A 21263-nucleotide genomic window follows, 5' to 3' on the forward strand; every position below is an offset into this window, starting at 1 on the left:
CCTGACACCTGAAGGGGTTTCTCCTTTCTGTGTCATGTCCGGGAGTTAAAATAGAGTGATACCAAAACCACCTTTGAGCGAGCCAGTGGCCGGATGTGTAGAGTCAGAAATAAGACCAGCTGATGATTTGGGCAGTCATTTACAGGTGGGCCTGGCCTTGGCCTTTTGGCCACACTATCTCTGTCCCAGTGCAAAACTGACTTCCCTCAGTTGCCTGGCCTCTTGGACATTGATACCTTGAGCTCCCCTCCATGGGTCATTCTGGGGCATGATGGACCCATGGCCAGTTGTCATGCTTGATGTTTTGCTGACCTGTAGGGACAGATTTTCTTCCTGTGAGTTCTTGCAGCTTCGGGACACTGTGTCCTTCATCCTGGTAGGGAAGCTGGGGCATCAGCTCTTAACTGGGAATTGGACCCCTAGAGAGGGGCAGAGAAGAACAGGTGAGTTGGATTGTGGATTTAATGGTGCATTCTTCTGTGCTCCTCCTGGTCTGTTTGAAACCAGCTGTCCTTACTTTGTGGAGAAGCAAATAGTGGAGAGGCATTTGTGCTGGGCTGGAAGGGAGGAAAATGGAACGTACAGCCTCTGCACTACAAGCTGGGCTGGTTTATGCTCAGTCCTGATAGCAGTTGCCTCACTGAAGTGGATCAGGTCTCCGGCCAGGCTCTTAGGGCTGTAGGTACGTGGGTCTAGGGAGGTAGTGGGTCAGCCTACCTTCAGACACTGCCCGGGCTGCTTCACTTTCTAGGTTCCATGACCTAGAAGATTTTTTTGGGACCCAGTCCATACCCCTTGCAGGTAGAAGCAGAATTGAATCGTCCCCCAGGAACGTAACTCCCAGGAAGGCTTTGCTGGATGCTTTGCCTTCTGGGGGCTCAACCCTCCAGTACCTTCATTTTGTGCTTTGGGATGGGGCTGTGGTATTGACCGGGTCGCTCAAGATGGAGAGGGATCAGTCCTTTTTCCTTACTGGTCCTGTGTGTCCTGTGTCTCTCGGGTCCTGTTGTCTGTCTTTCCTTGGTATGTCCTGTCGGCTGTCCTCAGCTGATTCCACAGGAGAACTGTTCTCTCTTCTCAACTTGTCATTTTGGAAGCAGCCTCCCGGAACCTTGCTGTCATCCTCTGACTATGCCCAGCCTTTCTGTGCCCCTACCCGCACTCCCACATAATTTAAAGAAAGCACTTTTCTTAGAAAACATCCTGCTGAAAAGCCCCCTAGTTTCCCCCCAACCCTGTCTTGGGTGGCCTTGGGGAATGAGAACTGAATTCCTGATTGCTCCGTTCTCCTTTCTCCCTCCCCTGCTTGCCCCGAAGAAAAAGCTGGGCATTAGACTAATGAGAGCTGCCTGGCCAATCGCTGCTTTGAGAAAGTTTGGTTTGTGATCCTGTTTCATTAGGCTGATTGGAGCAGCCTTTACTCGGAGGTAGAGTCCCTCCCCAAGGGATTTTGCCTACAGTTACCCTAGCTGTCGCTGCCTGTGCATGCCCTTTCTGGACAGAAATGACCTCCCCTCCCTTCCCTCTTAGCTTCCCCCTCCTCCTTTTCTTGTTTTCATCCAGTGTCTCGCTTCTTCTCTCTCTCTCTTTCTCTCCCCATCTCCCTCCTGCTCTCTGCCTGCCTACAGCGCCACGCCGGCTCCCCAGCCTGGTCGGCCGATCGCCAGCCGCTGAGAGTTTGCCGAGCCGCCCCCTGGGGCCCCGCGCCGCCGAGTCCCGCTAAGGCGAAGACGCAAGCAGGCCGGGGAGAGCGCGGAAGAAAAACAAGCGGGCGCGCCGCGGAAGCCCCAGGAGGGCGGCCGGGCGGCGGCGGGCGGCGGGCGGCGGACGGGGCGGGCGGGCGCCGACAGCCTGGGGGAGCGCGCACCGGAAAGTTCGGCCCCGGCGGCGGCGCGCGCCTGCCTGGCGGCGCGCCGGGAGACGAACTTGCCCTCTCCGCGCGGCTCGAGCGGCGAGCGTTTCCCAACGAGAGCGGGCCCAGCGCGCCGCGGCCAGGGGTGGGGAGCGAGGCGGCTGGCGGGGGGCGCCGAGGGAGCGCGGCCGCCTCGGGCCCCCATGCCGGCGGCCAACATGCTGGAGAACCTGCAGCCGCCCGCCCTGCAGGTGCCCGAGCCCCAGGGCGCGCCCGAGGGCAGCCCGCTCTGGTCCAGCTCGTCGACCCCCACGCTCCGCCGCCGGCGCTTCAAGATGCGCCGCATGAAGAACGTGCAGGAGCAGAGCCTGGAGGCCGGGCTGACCCGGGACCTGCCCGGCGTCCTGGCCCCGGGCAAGGAGTTCCTGCAGCTGCCGTCCATCGAGATCACGCCCTCCAGCGACGAGGACACCCCCTGGTCCAACTGCTCCACACCCAGCGCTTCTCCGCGCCGAAAGCGCTTCCTCCTCCGCAAGTGGCTCAGGGTGAGGGAGCGAAAGGAGTGCAGTGAAAGCAGGTACGTCCCTGCGCCGCCCCCGCCTGCTTCCCCTTTCCCTCCCCTGCCCTCCCCGGGGGGCGTCCTGGCCGACACCTCGCGGAGGAAAGCGGGGAGGAGGGGCTGGCCAGAGTGGGCTTCGGGCACCGCTGCTCCCCGCTCGAGGGCCGGGAGTACTGCGGCTTCCACGCGTGTCGCCCCAAGCCGGGGCCTGGGGCCTGCGACTTCCTCCTGTGCCATACACCTGGGGGGTGGGGGGGGGGGTTCCCGCCACATTCCATCTCATTCCATCCTCATAGCAAAGTGAATGGTAAATCCATGGCAGCTAATATCTATTGAGCCCTTATCACGTGCAGGTCACGAAGGTGAGCACATTGTATCACGAAAACTCTGTGTTAGGTACTACTGTCATTGCCATTTAAGACGTGGAGGTAACAGAAGGTGCGAGAGGTTAAGGGGCGCCTCCCCTTAGACTCCTATTGCTGAACTCCCATTTCAATTTTTATGATGTATTTTGGCCACACCAGCTTGCCTGTCCTGGCCCACACGTGTAGCGGATGTGCTTGAGTTTTCATTTTCTGTTACAGAGAGTCTTCTGACCTGTAGAGCTGCTTCTGTGCTACTCTGGTTTGTGCCTGCTACTTTTTTGCCTGGGATAATGTGGCATCAGAGTAGTGGGAGAAGTTCGGTTTGTCCTGGGAGAAGTGGGAGAAGTTCGTGTAGAAAACCATAGGGCAGCTTGGTTGGACCTTGGCTAGGAGTGTGTTGGAGGCAAGCCCACTGCCTGGTTTGGGGGTGTGAGGGATCCTCACTGGCTCTTTGTAGCATGGACTCTGCCCATTTACTTCCAGACTCTAGGGTCCTGTCTCTAGGGTTGTCTCCTGTGGGGGAGCTGGAGGATTGGCCACCTTCCCCAGGACTCCTCCTCCCAGCCTGTTCAGTTTCACTCACTTCAATTCAGCAAGTATTTATTGAATGTTCTTCTGAACATGGTCTGGTACCAGCTGATGTCAATGGGATCCTGGAAGGAGAGATGGAAGGGAGAAAAGGGAATACCAGCTTTGAGAAGGAGAGTGGGCAGAGACTTGTATAAGTAATTAAGATTAAGACCTGTGAGTTTCACTCTTGTGGAGGAGATAGAACCATTGGAAGACATAATGATTTCTGGAAGGGGGAGTCTCAAACTGTGGCAAACACAGATGGGTGGTAGAAAAACAGGAAAAGTGTGAGGTCAGGGACATGAGATCAGGAAAGGAGAACAACATGGACAAAGGCAAAAACAGGGCGGTGGCACCAGGCTGGCTCAGCTGGAAGAGTCTGCCACTCTTGATCTCTTCGGGTCATGGGATCGAGCACCATGTTGGGTGCAGAACTTACAAAAAGTAAAATAATAGTAATAATAATAAAAAACATTAGAAGAAGAAAGAAGTAGGATGAGCCTTGTGTCTTTGAGGGACACTGAAGAATCAGTGGGGTTATGCCAAGCTTTCCAGGATCTCTTTTCTGGTGACTGAAAGTGGTTATCCTTGTAGAGCTTTTTGTGGATCTGAGGATAACAATTCTGTCTGGTACCTCATCATGCCGCCCTTTCCACAGAGTAGAGGGGAGGAGGCCAAGCTTGGAGGGAGCTAATCTTTTTTATATTTTTTCTTCTCTTCTTCCATTTTCTTCTTCTTCTCCTTTTTTTTTTAAAGTAATCTCTATGCCCAGTGTGGGGCTTGAAGTCACAACCCCGCTCTACCAACCGAGCCAACCAGGAGCTAATCTTGAATGAAAATAGTTCATCACAGTTTGTCAGCTTTCCCCTTGGATGTGAGAGACCCTAATAGAGACCCCGTTTTGATTTTGGGATTTGCCACACCTCTTGAGGACACAATAAGGGGGAAAGAGGCTTGCATTGCTGGCCACCGTGAGGATGGAAGTGGATTTGGTTGGAATTAAGGAAGGTCTTCTTGTTTTTAGAGTTGTCTAAGGGTGCCGTGGAATCTTCAGTATTCCTAAAATCAGGAATTATTTTCACCTTTTAGGTGTAGATGAAGGCAGGTCTTTTAAGTAACGGCCTGCCGGATTAAAAGAGCACGCGTGAATGTGTAGAATAAAGGCAAACTCTGGATTCGAACCCAAATCAGTCGGACTCAGATCTCTACTCTTAACCACTGTACACTGCCTCGTGTTGGCATCTCTCTGGATCTTGGTAAACACAAAACCCCATTATGTGTAGGTCTTAAAAATGGAAGGCTTCTTGGAGAGAAAAGAAGCAATCGAATGAGTAGAAACTTGTAGATAGATGCCCAGCAAGATTCCTGGAGAAAAGGAGCTGGCATTTGAGGGCGGTAGAGCAGAAAGAATATTGGACTGGAAGCCAGAGGATTTCAGGGTTTTGTTTGTTTGCTTGTTTGTTTTTAAATTTTTTTTATTTTTAAAGATTTTATCTATTTATTTGAGAGACAGCATGAGTGGGGGAGGTGGTCTGGGAGAGGGAGAAGCAGGCTCTGCGCTGAGCGGGGAGCCTGATGCAGAGCTCAATCCCAGGACCCTGGGATCATGATCTGAACTGAAGGTAAACCTTTAACTAACTGAGCCACCCAGGCATCTTCAGGAGATTTCAGTTTAAATTCCAGTTCTGTGGGACCTCGGATACCCCACTTCATTCACTGCTCTGTGCGTCTCCCCTTCTCCATCCATGGAAGGGGAGACGCGTCTTGGGAGTCATACGCGTGAAAACGTTTTCCACATGTGAAAATGCCGCGTCACGGTGAAGGATTATTGTCTGTGAGTGTTTTGTGGATTATTCTGTGAGTGTTTTTCGTGGCTTGGATTTGCTTGAGGGTATAAGCTTCCACACTCAAGTGTCCCGGAGCAGCACCTGGGACCCCTCATCCGTTCCAGGATTGGAAAATTGCTCTGCTCTGGCCTGGTTCAGCCAGGGGGGATTAGCATACCAGGCCCAGCGTGACATCCTCTTCCCATTCTCCCTCCAGAATCTACCTCTCCTTGGGCCAGAATAGCACCTTGCAGGCTGCCCTGAAGTCTGATGCAGCAGAAGGCAAGAGGCTGTGGGTTTTAACTGCACAAGTTAAACAGAGAAAGAGGAAGAGGATTGGGAGACCACCCCCCCCCGCCTTTGTTCCCCCCTCCTTTAACCTTAGGAAGAAAGAAGTGGAGAAGATGGTAAAGTCAGTGTGGTTTGGGGAGCCCAGGACCTTGGGGTACAGTAGTGCAGTAACCCACGCCCAGTTTGGTCTGGTTCATCTTCGTTTCCTCAATGTCTAGCACTGCACTTGGGCTTTTATGGTGATCAATACATGTTTGTTGGCGAATAAATTAAAAAGAAGAGAAAGAAGGGTTCTTTTTTTTCTCTACTGTTCGGAAGGGAATGATCTTTATTCATAAGTTAGGGAGAATTTCCTGGAGGAGATGGGTTCAGAGCTGAGTTTTTTTTTTCCCCGTGACAGCTTTATTGAGATCTAATTTATGTACCGTACCATTCCCTCATTTTTAGTCTACAGCTCAGTGGTTTTTAGCATTTTCCCAATATGCACAACCCTCAGCACAGTCCATTTTAGAGCATTGTCTGACCCCAGAAGGAAACCCGTGCCCTTTATATATATCACCCTCAGTGGTCCTATCCCTCTTCTCCGGCCCGAGGCAGCCATGCATCTACTTACTGTGGAGAGCAGAGGGTTTGCTTTGCTTTGTTTTGTTTTAAAGGTTTATGTATTCATTTGAGAGAGAGAAAGAGCATGGGGTTGGGCAGAGGGAGACAGAGAATCCCATGTAGACTTCCCACTGAGCATGGAGGAGCCCGAAGCAGGGCTTAATCCCAGGACCCTGAGACCATGACCCGAGCCTAAATCAGGGGTCGGCCATTCAACCGACTGAGCCACCCAGGCACCCTGAGAGCAGGGTTTAGAACGGAGACCAGGTTCTTGGTGGTGGAAGCAGTTTGGGGGGATTGGCTTGAAGACGGGAATGGATGACCACGAGTTGCCTCAATGAGGGATGTGGAAAATAGGGAGGTGAACGGATGGGCTGACTTCTGATTTCTGTTGAAGAGTTGGAACTTCACTTTATCAGTCAACAAAGATGCACTGAGATCCCCAAGACAGTGTGCTCTGTATACAGAGGGGACTCAGGTCACTGGGGAGCCGCTATAGGTTCTAGAACCTGGGAGAGACGTGCAGAGTGGTATTTGAGGCAGCTAATTCTCGAGCCTTCCACTGTTCTTCCTGTGGTTGGTCTGGGAATTGGTGTCTTAACCATCATTTAACGTAAGATGGCACTTTTCTTTTTCCTGCTGGCCATGTTGCCCTCTGAGTTCCCTAAAAAGCAGAGTCTGAAGTTGATGGGTCAAGCTTTTGGAATTAGTACCTGCACGCCTCCCTAAATTCCTTGGCCATAACTGGTTATGGTGATTGTTCAGAACTCTCTGACCTGCCGGAATCTGGTGAAAAGTCAGAAATTGGACAGCACCATGTTTGGCAGGATTGCATCCTGTCCTCGTTCCTTGGAGGGAGAGCGGAAAGCTGACGGGCCCAGTGAGCAGATGTGGATGGCTCCCTGTAGGCTGTCTTTCCAGGGGACATAGCGCGTCTCTGCTTCTCTACCTTCCAGGAATCCCCAGTATTGTCGTTACTTGTACCACCATGACCCCCTGGCGGTTCTGTCCCCTCGTCTGTGTGATATCCTCAAGCTGCTTAGAGTCCTATCGGTTTGGAGTCTCGGGGTTTCTGCTCTGCGGCCCACATCTGACCTCAGGCCTCTCACTGATTCTGCCCAGCCTGGTTGGGCCAGGCTCTCCAGCTGGGAGTGCCAGCGGGTTGGCAGGTTACAGTATCAGTGGTGCATTTGTCTTGATTCTTCAGCCTTTGGAGAGAGTCTCATTTCCGGATTCAGCTCCATTTCCAAGGGAGCAGGGTGAGCTGTGCCTCCAGATGCCCCATGCATCACCTCTGTGCACACCCTGCCATGTATGAGAGGCACAGGGAGGCTGGGAGAGAGAAATGTCATTCTTTCTTTTTTTTTCCTTTTTAAAGATTTTATTTATTTGAGAGAGAGAGCGCTCAGAAACAGAGTGGCAGAGGGAGAGGGGGAAGCAGACAGCCCATGAGCAATGAGCCCGATGCGGGACTCGATTCCAGGACCCGGGGATTGTCGCCTGAGCCAAAGGCAGACGCTTAACCGCTTACCTACCGAGCCCCCGGGCGCCTGAGAAAACTGTCATTCTTTCTTAACACAAAACAACAAAAACAAATGCAGAGGAGACCTGTGATCTGTCCACAGAATTAAGTAAGTAACTGGTGCTGGGTAAGGTGAAACTAGAGAAAGCCTTTAGTGGACCCGACCCCTAAATCCTTGAGGGCGGGGACAGCATCTCACTATGTGCCAAGTTTCTTGCCAAGCGCCTTTAATATACAATCCCATTTAATCCTCCCAAGAAACACCCCCCGGCGGGTTTTACGGCTGAGAAACAGAAGTTAGAGATTAACTCGCTCCTGGTCCCACAGAAGCAAGGGGGAGATTTGAACCGTTGCAGAGCCTGAGCTCTCCACCGGGACACTGTACCATCGTTCCAGGCTCTGGAAATCGTTGCTCTCATGCATGTTTGAGAAAGCATACACGTGGAGGGGAAGGGTGTGAGAGAAGGTAGGAATGAGGTCAGCAGGATGGGAAGGGCTCCGGGAAGCGAGCTGTAGGGCTTGGGGGCAAGCACTGCCGTAGGCAGGGGGGACCCATGCTGACCGGCCTGGGCAGACTGCTCCGTGAGAAGCAGCCAGCCTTTGGCTGGAGATGTGGTTTCTAGATTTGAACAATATGTGCAAACTGTGGAGGTCGAGATGGAGTCCCATGGGCTGATATGCACTGGCCAGGCTCCTCTGTGGGCGTTGGTATTTTAAGAGTTTCCATGGTGGTTATGCACTCAGGGGGCGCCCATTCCGTGTCAGGCAGGAGCCCGGCATGATCCCGGGGCAGATTAGCAGGTGACGATTCTGCCCTGTGCGGTTAGTTTCTCCTGGGTCCTCTCCATCCACCAGTTGCTAGGCTGGTCACTGATAATTGCTTCTAGGGTAACGCTATTTTCCATTAAGGCGTCTGAATGGCTAAGCTGCTGGTGGGGAATTTCTTGCCTGACCTCCGTGCACGAGCCACTGGGCCCCGGAGCCGGAGCAAGTGTTCAGACACCGAACCAAGCTGGCCTGAGAGCCCGGGGACGGTTGCTGGGTTGCGGTGTGTACAAGAGCTTTCTGCAGCCTGAGGGCTCTTTCTGGAGCTTTTGTCCTCTTGGGTTCTTGCCTCCGTGGCCCACATCAGTGTGGTGATGGGCCAGAGGGCTGTCGTGTCTGGTGTGAAGGAAGATACAGCTTTTACACATCTCCTGGGGGTGGGGAGGGCGGTCTGCCAGCTCTTGTCCTGGGACGTCGGCCCCTGAGCCATCTTCCTGCTCTCAGGGGAGATGGCAAAGCTTTCATCCAGGATGCAAAACTGAAAATCAAATGTGGGTAGGTCGGAGATGTTTGCAGCTGTGATAAAGAGATGTCAGGTGGTGGCTGGTTCCGGCACTCCCCCTCCCCCCTGCAACTCTGAGCAGCCACGTGCCACCTTCTAAAAATAGTCCTGGTGTCAAATCTTCTCCTCTGTTTCCCAGACACTGTGTGTCTGGATTTTTAATTCAAATAGTTCAGAATCATCAGCCAGTGGTGGGCTGTGGCTCAGCTAAGATCAGTGGGTGGAGGAGGGGAGGAGTAAGGAAATCTGGGGTTCTCCCACTGGAGCCCCCCATACGTCATTTTGGGTCCGACGGTATGAAGCCCTTGGTTCTGCCTCCTTCATACACACTCGTGTTGAGATTCTGGTTGTTCAACTCTGATTTGTTGATGAGATAAAGAAATAAGGCCACAGGCACGTCTCGGTGGCAGATCTGGGTTATGGCCCAGAACTCAGGCCTCTGACCTCAAGTCTCTTCTCTGGAGCTTCCTGGGGCTTCGTGAGGTCTCCCCGTGTCAGCACAATGCTGCCATCATGCCTCTTCCCCGCCTGCTGCCTCGTACCTACTTGGTCTGACCACAGAGGGTTTTAGTCTTGCTGCTTTTTGGTTGGCAAATTTAGTCAGGAAGTGAGGGGGCTGAGTGAGGGAAATTAAAAAAAAAAAAAAATTTTAGAAAACCCCAACCAACCCACTTGGTTTTTCCCCCTTCTTCCACAACTATGGAAAAAGAATTTGCCTTGGAGGCCCAGTGGGGGAAAGGAGGGTATGGTAACCCTTGCATGATTTGACTCAACAATTAGGAAAATAAAGAAAAACATAGTGGACCGTTGGTTTAGTGACATCTTTTTGAGGCTCGGCAAGGATCTTCCAGCTTCTTAACAGAAGTTTTTGCGTCCTAAAAACCAGTGGCTATTGTATGTGTAATAAAATAGCTAGTCACCGTAAAATTTGTAGGGGAAAGGAAGATAGAGCTCGTCATTTTGCGATGCCATTGGCAGTATCTTTGGTGTATTATCACCCACTATGTTTTCTCATTCAGGTTTCCTGTTTATTTCTTATTTATTTTAAAAATATTATTTACTCATTTATTTGACATACAGAGCACACACAAGCAGGGGGAGACGGAGAAGCAGGCTTTCCCGATGGACTGGGAGCCCGACACAGGGCTCGATCCCAGGAACCCGAAACCGTGACATGACCCGAAGGCAGACGCCCAACCGACTGAGCCATCCATCATTCACGTTTCCTTTTTAAGTGATAGACATTTTGATTCATTGGCTCTTCTGTTACCTTGTCTCTGTCGAAGGTAGGGTAGGAGATCTGTCCCTAGGTTGAGGACAGGTGAGTCTGTGAAATAAAGGGGGACAAAAAAGAATTTCTGTGGCACTGTTTTTGGAGGAGCCATCAGGATGAGATGCTTCTCCAAAGTGGGGGGACAAGCCCGCTCATCAGAGATGCCACTTAGCCTCGTCCTTGTGGTTCCCATAACCAAGCTTAAGGGTTCAGGCCAGTCTGACTCCACAAAGCCATCTGCGTTGATCTGGCAAGTGTTTGCCTTTTGGCTGGGCCATTACACTCCGGAGCTCTTCCTGACCTTTTACTTGCCTCTCAGGGTTGGATGGAATGGCAGTAATAAAGGTTACTCTGAACAGGGTGGAGCCTTCCCAGGGAACAGTTTGCCCTTAGCATGGGTGACAACATGTGTTTTCTCTATCTTTGTCTGTGATGGAACCACATCTTCCTGACGGGTGAAGACTTCATAAAAAATTTTAAAAAAGACTTCAGAAAGAGGGTTGCACCACCTCTGTTGGTTACCTCTTTCTGTGTTTCAAGGCCCACTACCGAGCAAGTTCTTCCTCAGATCTGACTGAAATCCCCCCTGGTAAGGTTCAAACACATTTTCTCTAGTTGCGTCTTCAGTGAGGATGAGAGACGGGTCATTATCCTTTGAGAACATTCCTTCAGAGACTTCTTCTTACTAGTAACATATGCTTTGGTTTGCGGATCCTAAGGGAAGCCCTAGGTTTCTGCTAGTCATTACTTGGACCTCATGGGTGTCCTGGGGCCCTGCGGACTTACTGGGGGGATTGGTGGCCCACCTGTGTCAGAAGACCAGAGTAGAAAGTGGCCCACCAATTCGGAAAGTTCCGAGGGACCCTGAAAGAGTCCTTTTTCTCAAATGCCTAGTCTCCATGCTTGGGTTGCTTCTCTGTGAGTTGACATGCTTTTTGTTTGTACTTACATTCGGCTGAAAAATCAAGGGAACTCAGGAGAGCTGATTTTCACAGTTGAAACATTTATCGGACACGTACTGGGCTGTGCTGGGTGCTTGTGCTACAGGGCTGGACATCAACAGTCCTTCCATTGAGGACCTTCCGGCCTGTATGGAGAGCAACGTGAAAAAGATCATTTCAGGAGAATATGCACATCACACTACAGCATTAAAAAAAAAAAAAAGGTCTGAGGAAAAACTCAGCTGGAAGGGAAAGGGGAGGAGGGTCCTAGGACCTAAATGACACCATTACGTTGTCTTCCTTCTCTGTACTCAGCTGCCACCTGATAGTCCCGACATTCCAGCTCTGCATCTCTCCCGGAGGATCTAGTCTTTATGGTGGATGGGATTTGTGGGGTCATTTCAACTTGGAACAGACAGAAGTCCAAGGTTGTGGAGTTGGTCAGCGGCATAGGGGGATCCGGAGTACAGGTACCCTGCGGTCAGCTTGGCATTCAGCCCACCCCGTGTGTGGGGAGCCCATTCTGTGTGGGATGGAGCCCTGTCTTCATCAGTGAACTCAGGAAGCTCACGCAGGCCTTGTCTGTGGATGGTCTTTCCAAGGACCAAGGCCCTAGCGCCAGTCCAGAGGACCATCTGAGGCAGCAGGAGCTGTTGTCTGGGGTTGAGCTTATTTTCTCGCTGTGTGGTCCTGCACGGGTGACTCCCATCTCTCCGGGTCTTGGTGTCTTTCTCCTCTGTCAAGTAGAGAATATCCATTTCTTCTTCCTGTAAGACAGTTTAAGGAGACGAGTCTGGAGACTTATGCTAATGTGATTGTTAGTAAAAGTGACTTTTTTGGTGGTCTGCAAGGCCTCTGAGTTTGCTCCTTGGGTTAGCGCAAGCTGGAACGGTGGTTTATTACTTCTTTGATTAATTACGAGATGTCGCTTTTGGGATCTACTTATGGGTGCTGACAATGAGCTCTTACAATTCATGGGCTGCTCTTGTCCGTCTGTCTCTTCGGTGTCCATCTGCTTAAGGTTCTGACCCCGGGTTTCTTATTTCTTCCTCTCTTTTTCCCTTCACCTCCTTCTCTTAGATCTACACACTATCCTAGGGCTGTTTCATCCACTTGAGTGCCTTTCAGTACTTCTGTATGATGATGACACTCCCATACTTCAGACCTCCTCTCTTTCCTGAGCCCTAGGTTCACACCTACGAGTGACTAATGGACGTTTCATGGAGATGCTCTTCAAAACTCCGTGTCAGTGTCCTTGAACCGGCCCTCCTTCCCTCCAGCCCAGTTCCTCTCCCTTGGTTCCTTTCATTGGGGATGGGAATTGGTCAGCTTCATGAGGCTTCCCTCCCCTGGGAGGGTGTTCTTCAAGCCCATCTTCCCAACTCTACCACCGTTGCTCCTCTCCAGGCCACCATCTCTCCCTCGTGTGTTCCTCAAGTGCCCTCCTCGCTCATCTCCCTGCGTCCGCGAGGGCCACGGGAAGGGCTGCCGCCAGAGGGGTCTTCATGCCCTCGCTGCTGCTCCTGGTCCTGTGCCTCCAGCCAGATTAACCCCCTCGCACCTTGAGTGGGGTGCTTTGTCTTCTTTCCGTGTCTTCACAGACACTGTTCCTTCAGCCGGAATTCCCCACTGGTAACACTGCCCCACCTTGCCACCCTGCCCTTCTTTTCTTCTCCTTTGGATCTTTCCTCCAGGAAGTATTTCCAGACTCTGGTGTTTTTTTACTTGATTTTATTTTAATTTTATTTTAGATTTTGTTGGTTTGTCAGGGAGAGAGCACAAGCAGGGGGAGCAGCAGGAAGAGGGAGAGGGGGAAGCGGGCTCCGCACTGAGCAGGGAGCCTGACATGGGGCTCAACCCCAGGACCCTGGGATCATGACCTGAGCCGAAGGCAGATGCTTAACTGACTGAGCCCCTCAGGCATCCCCAGACTCTGGTGTTTATTACGTGTCCTAATTTGTGACTATGTTCCTCAATTGTGTTTATTTGGTCACAGTGCATCCTTTACTGGATCATAAGCTGTGAGGGCAGAGTTTATTTTATTCAGTGTTTGAATTATTCAGTGCCTGCTGAGCCCTTTGCTTGGAACATCATAGGAGCTCCAGTAAATAGGTATTTGGGGAAGGAGTAAATAATCAAATGAATGAAGGACTGCACAGAAACTTGATTTTCATGGAATTCTAGTGTAAATCATTTTGCAAAGCAAGAAGTCCTCTTGAAGCTGAATAATCCTCCCCCCTCCCTGCCAATATCCCATTTATGTAAATCTGGATGATTACATAAGGGCGTTTGCTTTGAGCCTGTTGGTTTCTTTTGTGTTTTTATTTTGTTGTGCCATCTGCGTCTTCCATCGGACTCTAGATGCCCAGAGAACAGAGACTGCTGTTCTTCTAAGGGTGGTCTCTATTCAGGGAGTTTAACGTGGCATCCCCAGGTGGAGAGTGGTTGATGTTTCCTAAAACAAGGCTCCAGAAAGCAAGAACAGGTCGGAAGCAATATTTTGGCCAGTGGTCGACCCAGAGCCCAGGTACGGTCTGCAGAGAGGAGTAACTAACCCTTTTCCCACTGAAGACCTGTGGCAGTTTTGAAGAATGTTTTGAATTTTGGAGCTGTGGTTGCCATGGCAACCATACTTTTTTCTGGCCTTCCCATTCCAGGTCAGGGCAACAGTTGGTCCTCTTGAGAGGAGAGAAGGATTGGGGAATACATGTAGCCTTCCATTCTACCCTCCCCCCTCCCCAGTTAATCCACAAAATATTTATTGACCACATGTGACGGGGCAGGTGCTGTTCTAGACGCCAGAAACTACAGTGAATGACATAGTTTCTGCTCTAGGAGAGCTTGCGTCCTAGAGAGGGGAGAGAGAGAGTGAGTAAATGAGTGACGCCACCGTGATCCCTGTTTATTTAAAAAACGAGTTACTTGGGCACATCCCCCAAAGAGAATTCGTCTATGTTCTAACACTTAGAACTCGGGGATTGTGAAAGCAAGGTCTTCCGCTCTGCTCTGCGGAGGGAGGGCAAGGGGGCTACCGCCGAGGACTGACCGTGGGGGCGGACTCCCTCCCACTGGCAGGAGGACTTCATTGGTTCGGGTGTGGGCATCTCGGAATGCAGACGTGTCTGCTGCTCTGACGTTTTCCAAGACCTCGGGAGACGGCAGTGCAAAGCCGGTTGTCTCTCTGCAGCTGTCGGATGTCAGGGCATTTGTTCTCCTGGCGTTGTCCTCTCGGCTCTAGCGGAAGCCGGGAGCCGAAGGGCGTGCAGGAGAAATGGGCCTTCTTCATGCACCGTAGTGACAGCCTGAAGACAGGCCTTGAAGGCCGGGGACTGGGGCATCACAGGATGTGGGGTCTGAACTCTTGAACTGGGAGCCCAAGGTGGTGGGAGGCAGGCGGGGGGGTGCAGGTTACGGAGGAAAGAGGAGACACAGACACTGACCCTTGCCACGGAAGCTTCCGGTCAGAGCAGCAGAGAATGGTGCCTGCATGGACAGCAGTTAATCTGAATCTGCGCCGCACTTTATCCTTTTCAGAGTGACTTCCCAGGCCACCGGCTCCAGGAAGGCGGTGCAGAGGGCAATGACCCTTTGCATTTGCTCCAGCACTTAACATGCTTCCGGCACACACCGAGCCTCCAGGCACATGCTCAGGGCTTGGCCGTCCATTGCTTCATTCGCTCCGGCAGCCTGTGGGGCAGGTGGAACGTCTGTGTCCGCTCCGTCCTTAAGGAAACGGAAACTCTGCACCGAGCCCTCATCCGTACAACTCAATAACGATGGAATCTGACTCCAGAAGAGGGGTTCCTGGCTCTTTTAATTCAGGCCTTGTTTGATACTTTGTAAAGAACACATCGGCCCGTGTAACGCCGTAGCGAGGTTTATGTGCGTGTGCTGACCATGTAGGTGGTGAAAATCCATAGGAAATGGAAAATAGAGACCAAACACTGTAAGACACTCTTTCAGCGGGTCTCTGCTCTGTTAAAGCAGCCGCCCTGGAGGAAAGCTCTGGCTGCATTTTTACCTCCCCTGCGGGACACACGAAGCATTCAGGCTGCCCCAGTGAGGAACATTCGAATTCCACCCGCCTGTAGGGCTTTGGCTGCTCTGCGCCAGCCACTGGGCTCCGGCTGGCCTCTGCTCTGGAAGGATTTAGTCTAGTTTATTTATTGTCCATTCGTTCATTTATTCGCCTGCAAGCTTTTATTGAGCATCTTTCAGGCGGTCAGTGCAAATCCTGCAAATAAATGTAAAACCTGGAAATGTGGCAGATTCCTCCAAGGAGAGGGCAGCAGAGACGGCCGCATTTGGTCATCCTGGTAGCTGGCCACATCTTACTGTGAAGGACATCCTCTCTAGCAGGAGACTGTCCTTTGTAAATGGAGCTGGATGGACACGTTGTCTTAGGAGAACAGAAGCAAGTTACCGTCACTCATTTCATTCTAGGGCCTGGCTGGCTCATTCATTTCACAGAGTAGATGAAGATGGCTTGTGCTTTGCTGAATGGGGATCCCCAGCTATGGGCCTGGGGTAACCCGGCCCACTTCACTTCTCTCTTTTCTTCGGGACACAGGACCGCCGAACTTCCCTTTGGCTTTCTCTAGCAGAGGATGGGCAGGGGAAATAAAAGTTCTGTTTTGTTTCTTATTCCTTTGATGCAAACGATTCCAAAGTGGGGCACTTTTGAATTATTATCTGTGCCTGTTTCTGACCTTCATCCTCATAGCCATGAAGTCTAGAGTCCTAGAGCATCTGTCCCCAGTTGCCTACCAGCTTAGGGCCCCTCTGAGTGACAGGTGCTGTTTGGAAATAATTCACTTTCACTGTCTTACTCAGCTCAGTGGTGTCCTGGGAGGGTTAGTAAGAAACAGTTGAACACGTGCAGATAAACCCAAACATGCTTGTCCAGGTTCAGTGGATGGGTATCAGAGAATGAATGAAGTAATAAGTAAATAGACCTTTAAAAACATGTCTTGTGGGGCGCCTGGGTGGCTCAGTGGGTTAAGCCACTGCCTTCGGCTCAGGTCATGATCTCAGGGTCCTGGGATCGAGCCCCACGTCGGGCTCTCTGCTCAGCAGGGAGCCTGCTTCCTCCTCTCTCTCTGCCTGCCTCTCTGCCTGCTTGTGATCTCTCTCTGTCAAATAAATAAATAAAATCTTTAAAAAAAAAATGTGAGGGACTCCTGGGTGACTCAGTCGTTTAAGCATCTGCCTTTGGCTTAGGTCATGATCCCAGGGTCCTAAGATCGAGTCCCGCATCAGGCTCCTTGTTCAGCGGCGAGCCTGGTTTTCCTTCTGCCTGCTGCTCCCCCTGCTTGTGTGTGTGCGCTCCCCACCGCCTCTTTCTCTGGCAAATAAGTAAAATCTTAAAAAGAAACAAAAATAAATATATTGTGGATCTAATGTGAATATATTATATAAGTATCTGTGTGTGTGTGTGTGTGTGTGTGTGTGTATTATGTATTTTTTAACTCTGGATATCCCTAGGGCAGGTGAGGTGGTCTTGGGCCATCAGCCAAAAAAAATTTTTTTTTTAAGATTTTATTTATTTATTTGACAAGAGAGAGATCACAAGTAGGAAGAGAGGCAGGCAGAGAGAGAGGGGAAGCAGGCTCCCTGCTGAGCAGAGAGTCCAGTGTGGGGCTCAATCCCAGGACCCTGGGATCATGACCTGAGCTGAAGGCAGAGGCTTTAACCCACTGAGCCATCCAGGCGCCCCCATCAGCAAAAAATTTTAATTTGCTGATTGAATAGGATACTTGTCTTGATGTTCGCTGGTGGGTTAGATCCATCCACCCCTTGGGGGTACCGAGAGACTTGGCCTGCCCCGTTCTAGATGAGTCCAGGCTAAGCCCAGCCGGAGTTGAGGGATGGGGCATCCGGAATCACAGGTGCCTACTGATGGTGAATTTGAGAGGGATGGGGACAGTTGAGACATAGAATGTGTTTCCACCCCTTCCAAGGCTCTTCATCCTTGTTGAATACCGTTGATAACGCCCAGGCTGACACCGTTCCTCACCAGTGGAGAGGGCTCCCCAGCGGCTGAGTTTGATTTTTATTCTGGTAGCAATTTCCAGCCTGCTTCTATATAGTAAAATTCCAGCCTGGAGCGAACTTTCTCCCCTCTGGCCACTTTGCATCATCAGTTTCCTGCTGCGGAAATTGGGCACCGTGCTAATACCGACCTTGTAGGTTGGCGTGGCGTTGGAATAAAGGGTGAGGCATCTCTCCAAGTGCCTGATGCGTGATCGGCGCTCTCTTTCTCATGACTTCTCTCTCATGCCTTTACATTTAAGGGAAAGAAGTGTTTCCACATCGGTGTCATTTTCCGATCGGTGCCGAGCGTATCTGATGCGAAGGGCAGGCCGTGCGGCTTGTGGTTGTCTGTCATTGCAGTACCTTTGCTGAGTCACTTGGGGTTGGCAGACCTGGAAAAAATTAGTGGTCCAGAGGGCGGTTAGGGCTGTGTGTGATCAGGGAAGGCAGCCTGTGGCGTCTGCTTCGCATTTCCTGGTGCTCTTCTGGACCCCGGTCCCCCTTCTCATGGGAGAGGGACGGGGACATGGAAGCCACCGGGGGGATGTTGCGCCTCTATTGCCTTGAGCTGGGCTTCCCCGATGTGGCTTCATGAATCTTTGATTTCAGCTAGATCAGTATTTCATAAGGCCTGGCGGAGAGCTCTACATGAATGGATTGTCTCCGGGGTTTGAAAGGAGCGATGTTCTTTGATATGAGGCGTAATTAGGAGAGAAGATGCTGTTGGTGCTGGGGAGAAGATGCCGAGGGAGAACTTTTAGGAAAATGAGAAGATCTTATAGAAAAGAGCCAAGGTAAGATGGAAAGACTGCCTTTGAGATGTGAGGCATTTGTGAGATTCGGGTGGTTTTGTGTGTACTGGGCAATGCTGAGTCCATCTTTCGTGTGACTCTGACTGTGGAAGTGGCTACATGCCATTCTTGTATTTAGAGACTGTTTTAACTTGCTTTATCTGCGTGTTTTATGAGGACTTAGCCTTATATTAGTAAGAGGATTGTGATAGGTTATATCCCCGGCGACATCAGCGATAAATGTGGTTTTCAGTATGTACTGTGGAGGAGCTCTCTTTACTGGTCAGGGAAGTAGGAAAGCAGATCTTGACGTCTGGGTTGTCACAGTACACAGATATAGAATGAAAGGAGAAATATTTGATTAAACAATAATCTATGTTTCCATTAGGACAAACTAGAGACTCATGAGGGTGCAAGAAAATCAAAACAAAATTCCCTAGACTCTTCTTCTGAATTCCCTTCCAAATTAAAAATACTTCAAGTTAAAAATGCCCGAGAGACCCTCCTGATTATATGTATTCCCCTTCAGTCGGTCATTGGTCCTGCGGGCCCTTGTCACGCAGACTGCTGCCCGAGCCACTCGGTCTGACCCCGTTGGGGAAGTCGTGTGCTGTGCGGTGAGTCCAAATTCTGCCCCTTTTTATCAATGTGAACTTTAGTATCTTTATTTTTTTTTGCTTCCTTGAGACTCCTCAGTTCCTGATTTTATTACCTTGATCATACTTTTTTTTAAGCCTTTATTATTTATTTGACAGAGACACAGCATGAGAGGGAACACAAGCAGGGGGAGTGGGAGAGGGAGAAGCAGGCTTCCACGGAGCAGGGAGCCCGATGCGGGGGGGCTCGATCCCAGGATGCTGGGATCATGACCTGAGCGGAAGGCAGACACTCAACCAACTGAGCCATCCAGGTGCCCCACCTTTGTAATACTTTTAACTTACAGTGGGTTTTCGTTTTGTTTTCGTTTTCGTCTGTGTTGATGACGGGTCTCTTCCCTCTGCATCCCTGTTGCAAAACCACAAGAATCTGAGGTGTTTTTTTTTTTAAGAACATGTGCTGCCGAAGCAAGCACAGAATTTGAGGTTCTTAAGCGCTGGGGCCCGGCCTGTACCATGTCTCCAGTGGTCAGAACAGAGGTGGTATCTGGTAAACCCTCACCAACAGCCCATGATATAGACATTCGCTGGAATGAACAGCTAGTCGTCGTTCTCCTTGTCATGAGCGGTGGCACCGAAGGTCAGAGAAAGGAAGGAAGGTTCCTGTAGCTGAAGGGCAGCCTGGGGTTGTGGGGCAGAACTCTTGCTCTCAGGGTAGGGCCAACTCGAGTTTTATTTTTTGCAGTGCTCTCAAATACCCTTGTGGCTTTCTACATGTCTTTTCTTTCTTTAGTTTCCTGTTCTGGAAGGGGAAGAGTGAGACAAGATCATCTTTTAGGCCCCTTCTTATATATGGGTTGGTCCACGATTTTATTACAAGAAATACAGATTCTGATCAAGGCGATAAGCTGGGAACAGTCACAATAAATGGAAGCAGGAATCTAGCATCGAGAGCGTAGGAAGCGAGCCAGGAAGTCCCATGTGTCTCTGCGCCTGTGAATTGCCTTTCTGGGGACCTAAGCTGCAGGATGCTGTTCTTTCTTGCCCCCCACTGCCCAGATGGGGCCACCTCACCCTTCTAGTTCAGACCACACAGCACCCTTCTCTGCCAGTTGCTTAGCTTTCAAACCAATTTTACTAGAAATGGTCCTTAAAATCTTACTGAGCTTCATTGCCCGTTGAAAAGGCCAAGAGGGGCCTTTGTGGTGGTCAGGCTCGCTCCATTTGTTCTACCCAGAGGCACACTGAGGTCCAGAATGGTGAGGCTCCTTGCTCTGTGTCCTGTCCCGTCAGTGGCGGAACCAGAGCTGGACCTGGACTTCTAAACCTGGCCCCGGACTTCTGAACCTGGCCCCAGTGCTACTGAGCTTGTGCTCTGTTTTCCCTGTTTTTATTTTTAATACATGGGAGTGTGACTGTGTGCATGACTCCAGGAGCAGAGCATACGGATGGTACATAGAACCCAGCTGGGGGTGCCCTGAGATCTTCCCGTAGCCCACCGTAGCGGCCTCCCGCTCTCACTCTGGGTGCAAGGCCTGCGGAAGAGTCCCGCTGTAGACTTACCTTACCACTGGGTGAGCAAGGTGGGAGTATGGGACAAGTCAGCACAGATTTATACCTTGCCTCGCATGTGTTTTGCACTATGCTTGGAGTGGAGCAGGTAGGGATACCAGGGATGAAGACAGACCTGTCTTCAGGTGTGAGCAAGCAGAGGCAGTAGGGGATTCTAGATTTCTCCCTGGCCTTCTCCCACCGCCTGTAATCAGGCACCTCCTCAAATCTCTCCCTCAGGGGTTCCACTCCCTTTGTTTGAGCCTTTGCCTCTCGGCCTCTGCTTCCTTCTAGAGGCCTCCCTCTTAATCCTCCGCTTTCTTTGGATAAATGAACAACCAAACAATGCTGTTTCCGGAATCTTCGGTACCTCCCTGATCATCTACAGGATGAAATTTAATCCCACTCCTGGGACCCACGGGCCCTTTTTCATGCAGATTTTGCTTTCTTGCCTATGTTCTTCTCTTGCCATAAAGGGCCTAGTCTTCGCCCCCAGCAGGGTGAGCCAGTTTGCTTCCTTGACTGAGCGGCAAACAACTCTCCGCCAAGTCATCGAGAGCGTTTGCCGATTTCTCCACTTAGAATATGCCGTCTCAGCTGCTTCCTCCTCCGTGAAGCTCTGTCCAGAGTCCCATGGAACCCCAGGTGTTCTGTCTTGTGCGTGGGTAGTGTGCTTTGTAGAGACAACTTTTCCCATTCCACCCTCCATGAAGAGGTTCGCTTATTGTGTGTAATCTCTTTACTCAGTGGAAAGACTCTCCATTGGAGAGTGAAATCCTTCAGGATGGAATGTATTTTCTTTTTCCTCAAATGGAGCCTGGCACTTAGTAGGTGCTCGAAATGCTTGTTGAATGAGAGATGTGATCTCACTAAGTAATATTAAACTTAGGTCAAGGATAGAGTACTGTTATTCCCCCCCCCCCCCAAGAAGGAGGAATCATTTCAAATGCTGTAGACATGTCAAAAAGAATTGAGGTAGGGAAGAGACCCCTGGGCCATCGTCCGTGATATTTGATAATAGGATAGTTTGCGTAAAGCACTGGAGATGGGAGCTTGAGTGAGGAAGTGAGCGGAGGGGTATGGATGGAGCTAGTGGACAGCACCAGTCTGAGGAGTGGGGAAATGAGAAGAAAGCGGACGAGGTGGGTAACTTCAACACTCAA

General features: G+C 50.9%; 1 protein-coding gene across 8 annotated transcripts in view; it reads left to right on the forward strand.

Annotated features, from left to right (window-relative positions):
- The window catches only part of GRAMD1B (GRAM domain containing 1B), a 183689-nt gene that overhangs the window by 10425 nt on the left and 152001 nt on the right, over positions 1-21263 (forward strand). For 4 of the 8 annotated variants that reach the window (XR_007120870.1, XR_007120869.1, XM_047690886.1 and 1 more), the window contains exon 2: positions 1629-2429. The exons of 1 other annotated variant lie outside the window; for it this stretch is intronic. Coding sequence is in view for 5 of the 7 variants with exons in the window: in XM_047690886.1 (XP_047546842.1) it covers positions 2056-2429 (374 nt within the window). In the remaining 2 variants the exon portion in view is untranslated. Of the gene's footprint in view, positions 1-1628; positions 2430-21263 lie in introns of those variants that run through there. 3 more of the 8 variants (XM_047690887.1, XM_047690874.1, XM_047690873.1) reach the window with 3 other exon arrangements.

The sequence above is a fragment of the Lutra lutra genome, chromosome 10 (genome assembly GCF_902655055.1).
Source record: "Lutra lutra chromosome 10, mLutLut1.2, whole genome shotgun sequence".
Classification (NCBI taxonomy): domain Eukaryota; kingdom Metazoa; phylum Chordata; class Mammalia; order Carnivora; family Mustelidae; genus Lutra; species Lutra lutra.